The 18,739-nt window shown below is 39.1% G+C and overlaps 2 protein-coding genes across 7 annotated transcripts in view; both read left to right on the plus strand.

Annotated features, from left to right (window-relative positions):
* Positions 1–2,680, plus strand: part of LOC143031247 (uncharacterized) — a 174,593-nt gene extending 171,913 nt beyond the window's left edge. For all 3 annotated transcript variants that reach the window (XM_076194836.1, XM_076194835.1, XM_076194834.1), the window contains one exon: positions 944–2,680. In XM_076194836.1, the coding sequence (XP_076050951.1) occupies positions 1,411–2,370 (960 nt within the window). In that variant the 5' untranslated portion in view covers positions 944–1,410 and the 3' untranslated portion in view covers positions 2,371–2,680. The remainder of the gene's footprint in view (positions 1–943) is intronic.
* Positions 2,681–8,251: 5,571 nt separating this feature from the next.
* On the plus strand, positions 8,252–18,123 carry LOC143031232 (uncharacterized). 4 transcript variants are annotated; one of them, XR_012966988.1, is made up of 3 exons: positions 8,252–8,388; positions 13,974–16,337; positions 16,396–18,123. XR_012966988.1 is itself a non-coding variant. In XM_076194809.1 (2 exons), the coding sequence occupies exon 2, from the start codon at positions 14,165–14,167 to the stop codon at positions 15,515–15,517; it is 1,353 nt and encodes a 450-aa protein (XP_076050924.1). In that variant the 5' UTR covers positions 8,252–8,388; positions 13,974–14,164; the 3' UTR covers positions 15,518–18,123. The 4 variants fall into 4 exon arrangements, 3 of the variants coding, with proteins under 3 accessions (XP_076050924.1, XP_076050925.1, XP_076050926.1); XM_076194809.1 differs by having other exon boundaries at positions 13,974–18,123; XM_076194810.1 differs by having other exon boundaries at positions 8,258–8,555; positions 13,974–18,123.
* Positions 18,124–18,739: the final 616 nt, after the last annotated feature.

The raw sequence follows: 18,739 nt of genomic DNA on the forward strand, positions 1-18,739 counted from the left end.
TATGTATACAAAATGGAAAGCCATGGATGGGAATAGGAAAAGGTTGTGAGGGAGTCTCTCATGGTTAACCTATTACCCTCATGGCAGCGGACTTTTGGGCCACCACTTTTTTTAACAATAAAATGATCAAGTTTGTATATTATTTGACTTGAGTTTAAGTTGTTGAAAAATGTATCTTTAATCAGACTGTATTCTGTTGTATTTCAAGTCAAATATGACTTATTTCTAACAATTTCTTTGGCACCCTCCCAATTAATGCAATAATGATGGTTTAACCTTTTCATTCTTTCCCAGTCTATATAGCATTTATCACAACTTTTACATGGAATTGAATAGATACGTCCTTCTTCCTTATCAAATATTGGGCAAAAGCACTTCTTAATCTTACTATATACCTACTGAAAATTCTAGAAAGTACCTGTACAATTTCTTAGATCAAAGACACAGTACACCACTTACCAGCATATCTTAAACAATGTGACTTGCATCACTTATTTGAGTGAACGAGATGAATAAACCTCCCTAAGTAGGTATCATAAAGATTAAGGTCTTATGAGCCCAAACTTGGAATGTTATGTTGAATATGACTGCTGTGGCCAGCTGGGTCATTCCCCACTACTGCCCAAATCTTGTGATGAAGAATGCAAGAGCAAAACTTGAGTCATTCTAGTCGTGGTGTGTTGAGTATGCATTGGACGATTTTAAGCACATTTCTAATGAAAAAGTAGAATGCAATATATTATAGCACCATCTCTCTTAGTATTTCTACCTATTTTATGTTAGGTGATGGGATGTACAAATGGTCTGTTTAGGTGCAAGGGTACTTGAGTATGAAATGGTTTGTATACAAAGCATCTGCTCTCCTATTACAGTGTATTATACAATTTGAAAGAGCTTTATGTCAATCTTATGATTACATTTTTTTTTTTGTTTTTTTTTTCAGGATGAGGGTAACTCACCATTTCTTTGGAAGAGCTATCCGCAGATTCCATGTGTATCATACAATGAAGAGAAACTGGTGCGACATCTACGGCACAGATATATGACAAGTCATCTTAGATGTCACTTGTGACCCACACCTCTCCAGTGTGATCTGTGTGATTCTACTTTCTCACAATAGAGTGACCTCAAATGGCACAAAATTCACCTCAAAGATCACATGGTGATCCACACAGGGTAGAAGTTTTCAAGTGTAGCCTTTGTGATTCTTCTTTCTCACAAAAGGGACATCTGACACGGCATGTGAGGACCCATACAGGAGGGAAGCCATTCCAGTGTGGTTTGTGTGATAAAGTTTACTTAAGAAAGTATGAACTTGGAGCTCACATGATGGTTCACACAGGAGAGAAGCCTTTCTAGTGTGACCTGTGTGATTCTGCTTTCTCACATAAGAGTTCTATCAAAAAGCATATGATGACCCACACAGGAGAGAAGCCTTTCCAGTGTGACCTGTGTGATTCTGCTTTCACACAAAAGAGTGATCTCAAACAGCATATGTTGACCCACACAGGAGAGAAGCCTTTCCAGTGTGACCTGTGTGATTCTGCTTTCTCACATAAGAGTGGCCTCAAATATCACATGATGAACCACACAGGAGAGAAGCCTTTCCAGTGTGACCTTTGTGATTCTGCTTTCTCACAAAAGATTTATCTCAGAAGGCATTTGAGGACCCACACAGGAGAGAAGCCTTTCCAGTGTGACCTGTGTGATTCTGCTTTCTCACGAAAGGAGTATCTCAGAAATCATATGATGACCCACACAGGAGAGAAGCCTTTCCAGTGTGACCTTTGTGATTCTGCTTTCAGAGATAAGAATACCCTCAATGGCCATATAAGGACCCACATAGGAGAGAAGTCATTCCAGTGTGGCCTGTGCGATAAAGTTTTCTTACGAAAGTATCAACTCAGAGTTCACATGATGACCCACACAGGAGAGAAGCCTTTCAAGTGTGACCTGTGTGATTCTCCTTTCTCCCAAAAGAGAAGTCTCAAAGAGCATATGATGACCCACACAGGAGAGAAGCCTTTCCAGTGTGGCCTGTGTGATTCAGCTTTCAGAAAAAAGGTAACTCTCAAAGAGCATATAATGACACACACAGGAGAGAAACCTTTTCAATGTGACCTCTGTGATTCTGCTTTTGCACAAAAGAGTGCTCTCAAAAGGCATAAGATGACCCACACAGGAAAGAAGCCTTTCCAGTGTGACCTTTGTGATTCTGCTTTCACACAAAAGAGTTCTCTCAAAAAGCATATGATGACCCACACAGGAGAGAAGCCTGTCCAGTGTGGCACGAGTGATTCTACTTTCACAAAAAAGTGTTCTCAAAAGACATATGATGACCCACACAGGAGAGAAGCCTTTCCAGTGTGATATATGTGATTATGCTTCCTCAGATATGTTGAAATATAGATATTTGTTATTGTGCATCTTGTGTTGTTTTTGATTGAATGTATAATAGGAATTTTTTAATTTTATTTATTGTATAATCTGTACTTAATTTGCATGTATAACAAAGTTCAGTTGCTAGGCCTGAGAGCTTTTCCCGCACTGAGGTGGAAGCCACGCCATTGCAAGTCAGTCATGGTGGAGCCAAGGTGTGGAGAGGTTGATGTGTATATTATTGTCTGAACATAACTTATGTGTGCCAAGTATATTGTGCCTTTGAAGAACAATAAACAGTTAAGTGCTTTTCTAAGCGTTTACAATATACCCAAAACTTTTAACAAGATAAAGGTAATCTCAAAAATATATGAGGATCCACACCAGTTGTTATTGTGCGGGATGGATATGCTATGGTACTCGTTGTCACCGGTAAAAGTTTTTCCAGTTCTTGAATTAGGTATAGCTCTGGCAAAATGTAGAAAGATAAAGAATAAATTAACCAACTAAGAGAGGACTGGTCCTGGAGCCGCAGCGTCTACGTCGTGGGACCCCCCAACCCCAAGAGTTGGGGGCCAAACGGCGGCAACCAGCCTTGACCACCGGCTCTACGCAGGTGGCACCGATCCCCAAGAGGAGCTAGCTACGACTGCCTTGGGGAATACCGCAATCCTTTTCTCAACATGCAATGTTACGTTTTTTCTGCACCGAGGGGTGATTCTCCGGCGATCACCCCTCTTCTACTTTTAGCCGGGGATGTAGAGAGCAATCCTGGGCCCACCACAAAATACACATGCCCAACATGCTCTAAACCCATTACCTCGAGCAGTCAGACAAAGGGCTCAGTTCAGTGCATTATGTGCAAAAACTGGGCCCACCTCACTTGTACAACACTTGCTGACATAAAACAATAAACAAACACTTGGACATGTTCTACCTGCCCTCCAGTAACCCCACTCCCACCCCAACCACAGCCAGCACCCTTACCCACTCCCAATTTCCGTTCGCCCTTATTCCCAATCAGTACTCCCCTTCCATTGTCCCCAATCTCTCCTTTCCCCCCCTCTAACCCAGATCCTATACCTTCCCCATGAACATCCCAACCTCAACCCCAAACGGCAACATACAACACATACAGAACACTTAACATCAACATATTACAACACAACATTGACGGTATTAACACACACAAAAATCATGAACTTGAACACATTCTTAAACAACACAACATACGCATTGCAATTATACAGGAAACAAAACTAAGACACTCACACAAAACACCATCATTTCATAATTACACCACCATCAGACAAGACCGGACCGACGGCTATGGCGGTGGACTCATCACCCTGATCCACCAGTCCATCTGTTTTGTGGACACAAGCGCCACAACCAAAATTCTCCTCCCTACCACAGATAACACTACCGAGATCCAATCCATTCGAATCCGTACAGGCAACAAATCAACACTGACAATAGTTAGCATGCACATTCCCCCAATCATCCCCCACAGTTCCAAACACCTTCAGGCCTCAATTTAGCCAACTAGCCTCAATCCCCAACCTGATCATGGGTATGTCGACAACCCTGACACAGACAGAGGGCTTGAAATACAGACTCAGCTTGACTCATTGACTATCATGAATCACACACATAATCATACACATCCCACACCAAACCCTCTACACTCCCTCCTCTCCTGATATCACCTTTTGCTCCCCCTGCCTAACCCCAACAACGTCATGGAGAGTGGTTGGAACCCTTGGTTCTGACCACTTTCCAATCATCATCACCACCAAAACAAGATGCACCCCAGTTGGCCACAGACACACATACACCTACATCAACAACACTCTAATACCACACAAACACACCAAAAATTCTTGGTGTAACATACGATACATCCATGTTTTTCAAACAACACATCACAAACATAAAAAAACAAATGCACACCTAGACTTAAGGCACTTAAGTCAATCACTGGAACAACATTTGGACAAAACAAAGAAACCAATACAACAATATACAAACAATGCATACGCTCAGTGATGAATTATGCGAGTCCTGCATGGGCTCCTAGTCTCGATGAGACACACTACAACACCCTTCAAATCATACAAAACAAAGCCCTAAAACAATTACAGGCTGCACAAATACAACACCTACAGACTACACCATGAAACAAAAGTCCTCAAAGTCAAGGACCACCTCGACATGAGAGGCACACAAACACTTGCCGCAGCCACCACAAACACATCACACCCACTACACTACATAGCAGAACACACACACACATCGAGAAACGTTAAAACAACACCCAAAGACCTATATCACACACAGATACTCTCCTCTCTTCCTACACAACCACCAAATACCAGCCTCCGGAAACATATTCATAATCATATCACTCACCGCTCCATTAACACACTGAAAGACAACACACTGCTGCATGCCAGACCCCCTGATATCCACCCTTCTGAATCCTCTCTTCCACGAAAGGACAGAGTCCACCTGGTCAGACTGCGGTGCGGCCACCACCCAGCACTTCCAAGCTACCAGAAGAGGCTGGATGACCGCATTGTGAACAGCTGCCCAGGATGTGACATTTCACCCCATACTATACAACACATAATGGAAGACTGCATTATACACAGTCATGCACCCAAACAACACAACATACACTCTATAAAGGATTTGTGGGAGACGGGACTGCTCGTACAGACAGTCTAGGGAACAATAACAACAACAACAACTAAGAGAGGACTTGACATAAATATAGTAGAAATCCCTAGAGGTGTCATCCCCAAACGTCATTGTTTAATAGCTACTCATAGAAGAAACCCAAGGTGGGAAAATAACGTCTTTTCAGGATTTCAAAGAAACCCAGGTGAAGTAAGTAAAAGTTTAGATATAGACAGAGAAATTAAATGTAATGCACTAAGAAATTGCGAAGTAAATGACTTAATGGAAGAAATAATAGATCTGAAATTGGATTATCGAGCTGTAATGAGCAAACGATTAAAGAATTAAGTGACCTAAAGAGTGAAATTGAAATTCTTAAGAGCGAAAACGAGAGAATGAAAAATGAGGACAAAAATAAAAATTAACTGAAAAAGGAGGTCAAACAGCAGTTGCAAGTAGTAACTAGAAAAATGGCAGAGTCAAAGAAACAGACCTCATTTAAATAAAAAATAAATGGAAACAATAACAGTTTACCTTATCGAGAAACAATGAGGAAATAAGAAGTGAAGTTTCTTGTCGTGATCCCCACCTCTAAAACTTGTTAGCCAGTTATTGGATCAGTCTTACGTGTTTGCCATAGTGAGTTTTAAAAGAGGCTAATGAGGGCGCAGTCACTACACACTAGGAGCGCATTCCAAAAGTTCATCCACTTGGGTTTGGTGTCTTCTCTCCTGTTCTTGTAGAGTGGTACACATTTGTTAACAACTTCCCTGTAGATTTCCAAGAACATGTCCCACTCTTCACTTGTTTTGTTCTCTAGTATTTCCTCTGCCAAAATGATTGGCCTGTGGTTGCATATAGATCTATCTCCCTTTTTAAAAACAGGAACAATGTTTGCCTGCCCCCAAGCAATTGGCTCGAAAACAGCGTCTACCAACTTGATAAGCATTTCTGTGAACTGGTCGCATATGTCAAATTTACACTCTTTAAATACTCTCGGAAATTTTTCGTCGGGACACGGGGATTTTGTAGCTTTAAATATTTCAATCTGTTTGACTACTTCTACCTTACTAATGCTGATGTTAGTTTACTTTCTTCATCCCCACTGAACATCGGATCGTAGAGAAGTACCATATAACCTGTCCTTTGTAAGCGCCTCACTTATTTTTTTTCTCCAATTCTGTCAAGAGATTGATTTGGATATACAATAATTGCATAGGATAAAATCACATAAATAGATGTAAAATATAAATAGAAATGTATAAATTCAAATACAAAATAAACATAGAAATATGAAATATAGATATTTGTATATATATATATATATATATATATATATATATATATATATAAATGTAAAATAGAAATAGGAAAATGGAACATACATGTCACAACTTTGGGTTGTGACACACGGCCTATTTTTCATTTTCATTTTCTTTCGTCTGCTTTCAAACCTCAGTTACCAAATACTTTCGCTCAAGGGCCTAGCCGAAGCAAGCTCCACAGTTTTTCGTTTCATTTCAGCCCATTTTGGCCATCAATTCCCTCTACTCTTTGGAATTGCCGGAACTCTTAAGGCCTCTAGCAACTACTCCTTGATATTTTTCCTTCTCCTTATCCTCATTAACTATTGTGCCAATTTGGCAATCAGTTACAGTGCCTTAACGAATTTGAGAGAGACTTCTAATTATTCAGGAAACCTCCCGCCCCCTCCCTTTGGTTCCAGGTTACTTATGCCTGCGAGCAAAGACACGAATGTTTAACATTAAGTGTGGGATTCCACAACTTCTCAAGTTTACTGTTCCATATTGCAGTTGTAAGTTGCTACTTTATGAATATTTGTGTATTTCATTCAAGAGTTACCGTTCGAATTAGTTCTAACGGTTTCACCCCCCCCTGCGCGCTTGCCATTTATTGTTTAGGCTAGTTTTAATTAGACTAGTTAGGATTATATCTTACACTCTCGTGAATAGTGTCTACCCTCAAAGAACAACTAGAACTGTTTCAACTTCCACATAAACATTGCCCTACGCTCCCTTCAAAACTAGTGATTGGAAACGAAGAAGTATCGGTAAAAGTGTATGCCATACAGTATGGGCGGGCAGTTGACCCTTGGAGTGCCTGTCCATCGGCAGTTAAGCTTGGGTTCACAGAGAGTGAGGTGGGACACACGTGTCCTCGGAAGGTCCAAATGTGCATCATTCTCTCGTAGAGTGGTCACTGCGAATTCCACTCATTAATACGAACTGTTTAATCACCGTCAATCATACACGGATGATTAATCATACGTGACTAGTGCCCGGATAACTCGTGAATATCAGTGCCACTGCATTCAGTGTCCCGTGACCAGGAACATGTCGGCGAAGAGTGTTGCCTTCAGTGATTAACCAACCTAACTGGTCTGCAGTATCGCAGCAAGAGGGATGCAGAATCGCCCCTTTCGGGACATCCTGACCGGAAAGGAACTGGCAAAATTACGGAGAGACGCCAGGCATCACCGACCTCAATTCCCGCCCGGAGGTACCACCCACGAGGTCGTCAGCTCCCGCCGAGCTCAAGGACAAAGGCCTTCCCACCCCAGACGCGGACCCGCGCCTATTTGAAGACACTCCCGCATCCAGCAGAAGACGCTAAGAGAAGTCAACTTAGTGGTTAAGTATTAGTTAGATGTTATAGACTCGCGCAGGGGATTAGTTAGGATACATAAGTGAAATTAGATTATCTGTTAAAATATCCTACTAGGTATTGAGTAGCATGGTTACAATGTTTGATTGTAGAAATAATCTTAATTACTAAAACTCACAATAGGATGATTTGTTTGATTAGCCTAGGGCGGTCTACATAATTAGTTGTCCCCCCACCCCTCACCCCTCTTTGACTTATGTAAACGCGCGCCGAGAAGGGAGCGCGAGTGGTCCCGGTCGGTGGCTCAAATCTCCTGGACTTCGGCTTCCCACTGTAGCTATCCATCACCCTTCATCTCACCTAAGGTAGGTATTTCCCACACCCCCACAACCTCCACCTCCTCCTTCCAATGTCCAGGGATTTTGTGACAATATATAGGATAAGAAATAGAATATGGAATATAAATGAAAAGATATAAAGTATAAAAATCTAAAATAAAAAGTAGAAACAGGAAAATAAAAAAATATATACAAAATTGAAAAACCTACGCCCTAATATAACGTGTGTTTACAAATGGCGTCATAGACTGTCAGGCCTGAAGTTGCACTTTTTCAGCCATTTATAGAACTTTTTTTCGTAGCTGTGCTTTATACAAGCCAAACAAGTGTGCTTTTTTGAAATCGTAAATGCAATCATACAGTGGTAAGGTAGCTTAGTGCATGAGTTGTGTGTTCGCATTTGACACCTGCTACACTACAATTCTGCCGTCAAAAGGCAGAACACATTAAGTTTCTGGGAATCTAATGCCACAAAGCAACATTTCTAATGTCAATTCCTAGTGTAAGTTTGCAAAACTACAAGATTCAGATGTAAGTAGCAAAAAATCAATGAGCATTGAAGCCTTTACCATAAATTTTGCAACGCACATTACTCCATTTATTAGTCTTCCCCACCCAAAAACCCCGATTTCCCACACTCCCCCCCCCCCAGATCGTTCGGGAGACGTAGGCAAAAGTGCATAATTTAATACTTAATTACTTCAAACGTATGCATTTGCGACGGAAATGATGTACGCCATCGTTCATATCACAACATTTATCACTAGGAACACATGAGCCAGATATCAAGTTACACGGTTGGCTGAGTCCATAAATTGTCATAAATTTTTCAAAGCAAGTAATTTGGAGTCAATATGCTTTGAATTTTGATGGAAGAACTCCTGTTTAGTTATGTATTACTATGTGGCATTCTGGGCAGGGGTAAATATGTGGGTATTTATCAAAATGTTTACCAGTCTCACAATTGCAGTTACCTGTATCATCGGCAACCTCTTATTGTGAGCATTTAGAACTCAATATATAAGTACACTAAACTATTGTGGCTATATGAAAAAAATGAGATTGGTGAACTAAGGGGTTAGGTTAGGTTAACTTAGGTCAGGTCTAACAGATGCAATTCTTACTTCTATAATTGGTTAGGTCTTATTGTTGAGGATTTTGAATAACTTATATAAGTACTGCAAATTAATGTTATTGTTGGAAGCAATGTATAAAAAAAAATAGACCTGGAAGTATCTTTATCAATGTGTGTATCCTGTTTACTTTCATTGTTCTTACATTTCTATTAGGGGATGGAGCTCCATCTTGTCTTCCTCAGTATGAAAATCAAGAACTTGTAAAGTTCACTCTGAATTCACTGTGCACTGATCATGATATTCTTGCGAGTAAAAAGTTTCTTGATATTCACTGCACAAATCCATGTTGTATTACTTATGAGTCATTGAATTATAGCGTGAGAAGTTATACCTTTCTTTATATAATCTTACATAAATACTGTATGTAGGCCATAAGACCTCTATGCCCAGATCACTTCCAGCTTGGGTAGGTTAGGCTTCTGATTTAGGTCCTCTGTGTCCTCCCATGGTTGACCATGACCTGTTGTGTCAACTAGTAAAATACTTTTCTCAGAATTATTTTCATCCTCTTGATTGACCCAGAATTGATCAAATCTTTCAAATTGTAATACAGTAGAAACCTGATTTAAGTCTGAATTTAATGCACGCCAGATTTAACTGAAGTTTAAAATAATTAGGGGAATATCCTGGAAAGCTGATATTAGTGACCATAATTCCATTAAACCAAGCATATTCTGTTATTTGCAATCATCCCCCATTAATTTCGATCTAAGACTGGCTGTGATGAGTGAAAATCTGCAATATAGAGAGAAGGCCCAAAAATATTAGGTTTTATAGTCTAAACTTTAAGATTTCACTCCCACACTCTCACCACATTAGATTTGATTAAACATTTTTTAAACACATTCTTAAAATATTCAAACACAAAAAATGTACAAGCATAACATTATATGTGCATATATATATATATATATATATATATATATATATATACACAGTGCCCGTCATGGTATTATGCCGGCCACCCCCCACACACTTACCTAAACACAAACACATACCATAAGAATGTATTTGCACACTTTGTAGGGTTCTAATACTTGGTGCTGCCTCTCTTACTCTTCACCACATCCCTCAGCCATTTAGGAAGATGCTCATACAAATTCCTGAGGGTCTGGGAAGGTATATTAATACATACAGTACCTCACATACAGCAGACTCGAGTTGTGGAAAAGAACTGATATCCATGCCCATCAAACTTCATTATTGACCACAGGTTTTCAATGTCAATCACGTCAGGGGAATTGCCTGGTCAGTCATTAAAGAAGCTTACATCACAGTCCTTAAGCCACCAAACTAAAGATCTGGTGGTGTGACACAGTGCGCCATCCTGTATGAATACCGTAACCCCACACTTATCAAACGCATCAGGTAAATTGTCACTCAACACCTCCAGATAATTATATTGAGGAGCACTATGAGTTCAGCAACACCCTGAGCAGTGAAGCAACCCCCAAACCATGAGTGAGTCTGGGTGTTTGGTGGTCCCACAGGTGTACCATGGGTCTAGTGGGTCGCTACCTCTGGATCAAACACTTGGAAAAGAACAAAATACTAAACCCTAAACAATTTGGTTTTAGAAGTGGAAGATCATGTACCACAAACTTAATATGCTTTTACTCAAGATTAATAGAAATAATACAAGAAAGAGCCGGATGTGCAGATTGTGCTTTCTTGGACTTACAAAAGGTTTTTGACAAAGTAGCACACAAAAAGCTAATAAGAAAAATTTAAATAATAGGTGGAATACAAGGGAATTTACTGGAACAGATGAAAGATTTCTTGAATGAGAGAAAAATGAGGGTGGTACTTAGAGACAAGAACTCTAATTGGGAAGATATGAGAAGTGGCATCCCACAAGGCTCTGCATTGGCTCTGATAATGTTTGCCATCTATATAAATGATATGGATGAAAATGTGGAATGTTAATTTCTTTGCAGATGGTGCAAAACTACTAAAAAGAGTAAGTACAGAGGAAGACTGCAAATTGCTACAAGAAGACCTAGACAAAGTATGGAAATGTGGTCAGAAGTGTGAAGTGAACTTCAACGTTAAGAAATGTAGTATAATGGAATTTGGAAAAAGCAAAAATAGAATATCAGAGGAATATAGAATTGGCACAAAGGAAGTTAAAAAAGTCAACTCAGAAAGGGACCTAGGAGTAACTATTTCAAATGACATGACACCAGACAAACATGTCAACAAACTAGTTGGAGAAACTTTTAACTTATTAAGATCAGTGAAAGTTGCATTTGACTACATGGATGAAGAAATGGTAAAGGAAATATAAGTTGCACTGATAAGACCAAAATTGGAGTATGCTGCAACACTAAGATCACCAAGTACTAAAAAAAAAAAAAAAAAAAAAAATTAGAAAGAATTCAAAGAGTAATGACAAAGATGTTACCAACACTCTCCAATTTGACATATGTACAAAGATTGGATAAATTAAATCTACCAACACTGGAACAGAGAGGAAAAAGAGACAATTTGCTGACCATCTATAGAATTATGAAAGGGATGGAAATTCGTGATACAGATGACTTACTAAAATGGGACAAAAGAAAAACAAGAGGAAACTTAAGAAGGACAGTTACAGAAGAGATCTGAAAAAGAATAGCTTCCCACACAAAGTGATAGATATCTGGAATAGACTGAATGAGGAAACAGGGCTAAAGCTATACAAGATTTTAAGAACAAACTGGATGCAGAAAGATACAAAAGCAGGTCACTATGAGCATAGCTCTCTTCCTGTAAAATACAACTAGGTAAATACACACACACACACATATATATATATATATGCATGACTTATGAATTTAATTCTTTCCATGACTGAGCTTGTACCTCGGTTTGCTCCTACATCAATTCAGTTTTCTTCATTGAAATTGATTGAAATTCCATTAATCTGTTCCAGCACCCAAAATGCCATTTTTTTACATTCATTAGATAAGAAAAAGTATTTAAAATATTTTATAGAAAAATAATTAAAGCGAATGTAACACATAAAAGACAATGTAAAGAAGTAAATTGGTTTTATATAGTATATTTACCTTGGATATTGGATGACTTGAGCTGTTAGATATGTACTGCCAAATGGGGAGGGTGGAGGAGGTTAGAGACATTTTGTTTTGTGCCTTTCAGTCACTTTCGTTCACTTACTGTAATCGTTACCTATAATACTACACTTTATCACTGAACTTAATTGCTACAATACAGTATCTTTTGTTCTTTTGCTTAACTTTATTTTCTCCACTGGTTTTTTACTTTTTTGCTACACTTTCCTAATTTACACCTGCAGGCTGTTTCAAGAAAAACTTGTCCAAGGAAGTTTGTTTTCTCCCTTCCAGAATATTTTGGAAATGAGTTAGGCAAGTGTCATTAAATAGCTCTGATGCATGACTGGTTGCAACTTTTTCTGGTTGCTTCCTTTCAATGAACTATGAAAGTCTCTCCCATATTCCCAACATTTCCTTTATCTTAATTGTAGGGATAGCATTCTTCTCCTCTGGCTCCTCCTTGGAAACCATTTCACTCATAGCTTTTTTATGCTGCTACTGTCATAGTTCCTTTAACTCCTCCATCATCAGTTCCTTGGAGTGCTCCTCAATGAGGTCATTCATGTCTCTTTCATCCACCTCCAGGACCAAGGTCTTTTTGAGGGACACAGTCTCCTCCATTGGCACTTCAGGTTCAAGCTGGAATCCTTCGAAGCCCCATTTGCTCACAACCTCTGGCCACGGCTTCTTCCATGCAGAGGTCAAGGTCCTCATTGTAACACTGCCAGGCCATATCAGTTTTGAGTCATATCACGATGCTGTAGTGGTCCTTCCAGAACTCTCAAAGGGTGAGGTTTGTGTTCTCCATGACATCAAAACGACAGTGGAACAAATGCTTGGTGTAGAGCTCTTTGAAATTAGAAATCACCTGCTAATCTATGGGCTGCAGGATAGAGGAGGTGTTGGGTGGAAGGTAGACAACCCTAATAAACTTGAACTTTTTGAGGATGTTGTCTTCCTGGTTTGGTAGATGAGCAAGAGCATTGTCGAGGACAAGAAGGGCTTGGATGGGTAGGTTATTTTCCTGGAGATACTTCTTAATGGAAGGATCAAAGATCAGGTTTACCCACTCCACAAAGAATTGCCTGGTGGCCCATGCCATTGGGTTTGCCCTCCACATAACCTGCAGTTTTTCTTTTATAATCTTAATGTGACTTCAAGGCTCTGGGTTTTTTTTAATGATACACAGGCAGCAGCTTAATCTTCCAGGCACCACTCGCATTGACACATAGTGCGACAGTCAACCTATCCTTCATGGGTTTGTGGCCTGGCATCTTTTCTAGCGCCATTATGTATTCTTTGGTTACTATAATTTTGACAAAAGTTTGCAGTAAGACTTTGCTACCTTCACATCTGAACCTGCTGCCTCACCATGCCTGACAGCAGAGTGAATGCTGGTCCTTTTTCCAAAATTGTCGAACCCCCCTCAACTGGCTTTAACCACTCTTCCTGTGTCTAGTGAGCTGAAGTGCCTTGGATCTGCTGCAGCAAATCAGTGTAAATGGCTTTTGCCTTCTCACATACAATAGCCTCTGTCATGGTATCTCCTGCAAGATGCTTTTCTGTTACCCACACCAACAGATTTTCCATCTTTTCATGGACAGAGGTCCAGAGCTTAGAAATTATTTTAAATCCCCTTATCGACTCCTTCTGCTTTAGTATGGTACATATCATAGAGGTACTATGCTCATACTGCCTCGCCAAGTCCATTACTCGCACACCATGCTCATATATATATATATATATTTTTTTTTCAGGATGAGGGTAACTGTCACCATTTCTTTTGAAGAGCTATCTGCCAATTCCATATGTATCTTACAATGAAGAGAATCTGGTGTGATATCTGCGAGACAGCTATATCACAAGTCATCTTAGATATAGCATGATGACCCGCACTAGAGAAGACCCTTTCCAGTGTGATTCTACTTTCTCAGAATAGTGATCTCAAATGGCACAAAAGTCATTTCAAAGATCACATGATGATCCACACAGGAGAGAAGCTTTCAAGTGTGGCCTTTGTGATTCTGCTTTCTCACAAAAGGGCAGTCTGACACGGCATATAAGGATCCACACAGGAGAGAAGCCTTTCCAATGTGATCTTTGTGATTGTGCTTTCTCACAAAAGAGTGGTCTCAAAAAGCATGTGATGAACCACACAGGAGAGAAACCTTTCCAGTGTGACCTTTGTGATTCTGCTTTCACACAAAAGAGTACCCTCATAAGGCATATGAGGACCCACACAGGAGAGAAGCCTTTCCAGTGTGATCTTTGTGGTTGTGCTTTCTCAGAAAAGGGTACTCTCAAAAAACATATGATGACCCACACAGGAGAGAAGCCTTTCCAGTGTGACCAGTGCGATTCTGCTTTCTCACAAAGCGGTGGTCTCAAAAAACATATGATGACCCACACAGGAGAGAAGCCTTTCCGGTGTGACCTGTGTGATTCTGCTTTCACACAAAAGAATACTCTCAAAGAGCATATGACGACCCACACAGGAGAGAAGCCTTTCCAGTGTGGCCTTTGTGATTCCGCTTTCTCACAAAAGGGTAGTCTGACACAGCATATGAGGACCCACTCAGGAGAGAAGCCTTTCCAGTGTAATCTTTGTAATTGTGCTTTCTCAGAAAGGGGTACTCTCAAAAAACATATGAGGACCCACACAGGAGAGAAGCCTTTCCAGTGTGACCTTTGTGATTCTGCTTTCACAGATAAGAGTACCCTCATAAGGCATATACGGACACACACAGGAGAGAAGCCATTCCAGTGTGGCCTGTGTGATAAAGTTTACGTACGAAAGTATCGACTCAGAGCTCATATGATGATCCACACAGGAGAGAAGCCTTTCCAGTGTGACCTGTGTGATTCTACTTTCTCACAAAAGGTTTATCTCAGACAGCATTTGAGGACCCACACAGGAGAGAAGCCTTTTCAGTGTGACTTGTGTGATTTTGCTTTCTCACGTAAGAGTAGTCTCAAAGAGCACATGGTGACCCATACAGGAGAGAAGCCTTTCCAGTGTGACCTGTGTGATTCTGCTTTCACACAAAAGAGCTCTCTCAAAAAGCATATGATGACCCACACAGGAGAGAAGCCTTTCCATTGTGACCTATGTGGTTCTGCTTTCACACAAAAGGGTACTCTCAATAAACATATGAGGACCCACACAGGAGAGAAGCCTTTCCATTGTGATATTTGTGATTATGCTTCCTCAGAAAAAGGTAATATTAAAAAACATATGAGGACACACACAAGAGAGAAACTTTTCCAGTGTTATATGTACAATGAAAATTTTTCCCTTTAAGTTTTGTGCATGTGTGCACGTACATGTTTTACAATTAGTGCACAAAGGAATAAAAAAGATGTGTGCACACAAGGTTTTTAAGTTGAGTCTGAAATGTTTTAATTACAAAAAGAAAAGTATTGTATAATTGCATGATAATGAATTCAAAACAAAAGAAAGATGTGATTTTAAGAATTTGTCAATGACCTTTGAAATGGAAATGTGTAGTTTCATAATTTCACTTATAGTTTTGAAATTATTTGTGCTGTATTTTACACCAGTAGTTTTTAGTCAAGTGATATAAATCAAGAAGCTTGTTATAACTTCACCCCCCTCCCTGAATTAAATAGCCTTGATGGTCTGATAACTGAATACTTCATATGGGATGTAGTGATGACTGAAAAGGGGATGTCACTAAAACAGAAGTATTGAACACCAGTAGAGAAAATAAACAAGTAGATATAAGTATTAGAAATGAAAGGCTGAGGCAGGTCACAAATTTTAAGTATTTGGGAGTCAAGATGGATGAGGAGAACAGACAAGAAATTGAAACTATGAACAGAATCAACAAATTTAACCAAAATCTCTGTGCACTATACCCACTTGAGGACAAAAACATACCAGTTAGATACAAAGTCGTAATGGATAATAAAAACTTTGACCAATTCTGACATATGGATCAGAAGCATGGTCACTATTAAATAGAAGTCAAAAATAGGAGCAGTGGAGATGAAAATGCTTAGAAGTATAAAAGGGGTGATTAAAAGAGACAAAATTAGATATACTATAACAAATACAGGAGAAATTTGGAATAACATAGAAATCATAGAAACAGACTTAGGTGGTATGGACATGTAATGAGAATGGACCAAGAGAGGAAATCATAGAAACAGACTTAGGTGGTATGGACATATAATGAGAATGGACCAAGAGAGACTGCCAAGATAAGTACTGACATTGAAGCCTAACACAATAGGTAGACCCAGAAAGAGATGGATTGACAATGTGTGGGAAGCACTAGAAAGAAGAGGTGAAGATCTGGAAATGAAAGAAGAGGCAAGACATTGAAATAGAGAGGAATGGAGAAAAGTTGTTGGGACGAAGCCCACTAGCTGACAGGAATTACTCTACCAATCATCTGATAAAAATTAAAGTAATAAATTCTATTTACATATACCAAGGGCTCATTTGCCCTTACCAAGGGAAAGACTCTTGGTATATGTATATAGAATTTGATATATTAGAAAAAAAAAAAAAAAAAAAAAAAAACCACTAGAATTGTATGAAGTATTCAGTTACTGGCCATTGGGTCACTCTAGGGGGAAAAAATCCGTGTAATGTCCTACTGAGACCTACTGTTGGAGAATAACAACATGAAGAAAGAAGATACTGATGAAAAATGGCTATTAAAAGAGCTTTGGAATAGAAAAAAATACTAAGATAAAAGTGCTACACTAAAAGAAAGCTTAACCAAAAATTAGAAGTTAAGAATTATGATGCAGGAAAAGGGAGCCACTGGAAAGGCCCATCCTAACATTCTACTTGACTCTACTCAAAGGAAAACAAAGGAAAATAGATCTAGGCAACATCCAAGCTTGGTAAATAGTGCACGTGGATATGGTCTGCTGTATTTTGTAATCTGTAGCCATTTGTAAAATTACAAAATAAAATTAAGATAGTAACAAATTGCAGAAAACTGATCCACCATGTCGAATTCAAAGGAACAAAGGGGTGTGATTCTAAAATGAACTGCTAGGTGATAGTGAATGGCTGGACGAGATAATGAAAACTGCTACATCACTTTTACAGGACAGATTCCCGGAGTTACAAGAATGGTAGTGATCATGTTAATGCCCTTTGTCATGATTTTGTGGCTGATACTACAGAAATAATTAATTGATCAATTTAATGGTTTGAAATTTTCTCTGTAAGAGAAAACATACACAAAATTTTACTCAAATGGTGGTATTTGCTTTTCAGAATAAATAGTACTGTGACATGGCAAAGTTTATGGATACTGAAGGAACCTTCCTTGCAGCTAGTATAGACAGTGATCAGCAAGGTTTTAGTCCAATGAATTAAATAAAAAACAAATTTAGACACCATTTGGGAGATTGGCATTTAGATATGCTTATGAGAGTGAAAAGGTGGCAATTGTTTGGAAATTTTTATCAATTTAGACAGTGTGTATAAATGTGGATGAATGCCAAAGACAGAACAGAAATAAGGTTTTAGTCCAATGAATCAAAAAACAAATTTAGACACCATTTGGAGGAATACCATTTAGATATACTTATAAGAACGAAAAGCTGGCAATTGTTTGGAAATTCAATATATTTAGATATTGTGTATAAATGTGGATGAATGCCAAAGACGGAAAAGAAACAAGGAGAAAGAAGCTAGAAATAAACAAGTGGAGAATTAGTAATGGACTTATTATGTATATTTAGAGTTATTTACAAAGGAATTTGAATAAAAGTAATCAGTCATTAGTGTTTATATATTTTTTCATTGATCAGGGCAATATAGAATATGTATTAGATATTTTTTGTCAACTGTCATTGTTGTCACACAAAAGACTCTTGAAATACAAAATGGGTGACAAATAAAAATAGAATTAAAATATATGCCTGAGGACTTGTTTTATTTATGGAAAGCCAAATGTAAAAGGTATTTCAAATGCATAATAGAATATTAAACTAGATAGCACTCAGGGTGTGGATACCTTTACAAACTTTAGAGTCATAATTATTGAAACTTTTCACTTTGGCCACATTATGATAGCTGGGGCCACTTTGTATAAGGAATATGAAATTTGTATACAATCTTTAAATGCCAGGGAAGCAAATTAAAGATACAGGGAAAAATTGAATGCATAAACATCCAGATCTGTCTCAAAATTTGATAACTTGTTTCTTGACGTAGGACTTGCCTTTGCACAAAAGCAAAAATGGTGAATTTCATGCACTTTGTGTTGTGAACATAAGAATGAAGGAAACTGCAAGAGAAAGTACGTTTGTGATGTCCAAGCTATGTACATAAGGACTACCTGGTGCTCCACATAAATTTGCAATATTAATGTCATCAGTGAAAGTGTGGTGTGAATGTGGGGCGGTTGGCACCCCCGATGGGGGTGTCAAAGGGCGCAAGCGTTGGTACCCACATGGGGGGGGGGGGCAGTGCCTGCCCATCGGCGTGGGTCGACAGTGCCAAGGAAGGACTGTGTGTGTGGAGGTGTGAACA

The sequence above is a fragment of the Oratosquilla oratoria genome, chromosome 12, assembly GCF_046742065.1.
Source record: "Oratosquilla oratoria isolate Oo_2021 chromosome 12, ASM4674206v1, whole genome shotgun sequence".
Classification (NCBI taxonomy): domain Eukaryota; kingdom Metazoa; phylum Arthropoda; class Malacostraca; order Stomatopoda; family Squillidae; genus Oratosquilla; species Oratosquilla oratoria.

What these genes read in the sequence shown, in the direction of transcription:
- LOC143031232 (XM_076194809.1), top strand. Translation starts at nt 14,165, where the DNA reads ATGGCACAAAAGTCATTTCAAAGATCACATGATGATCCACACAGGAGA.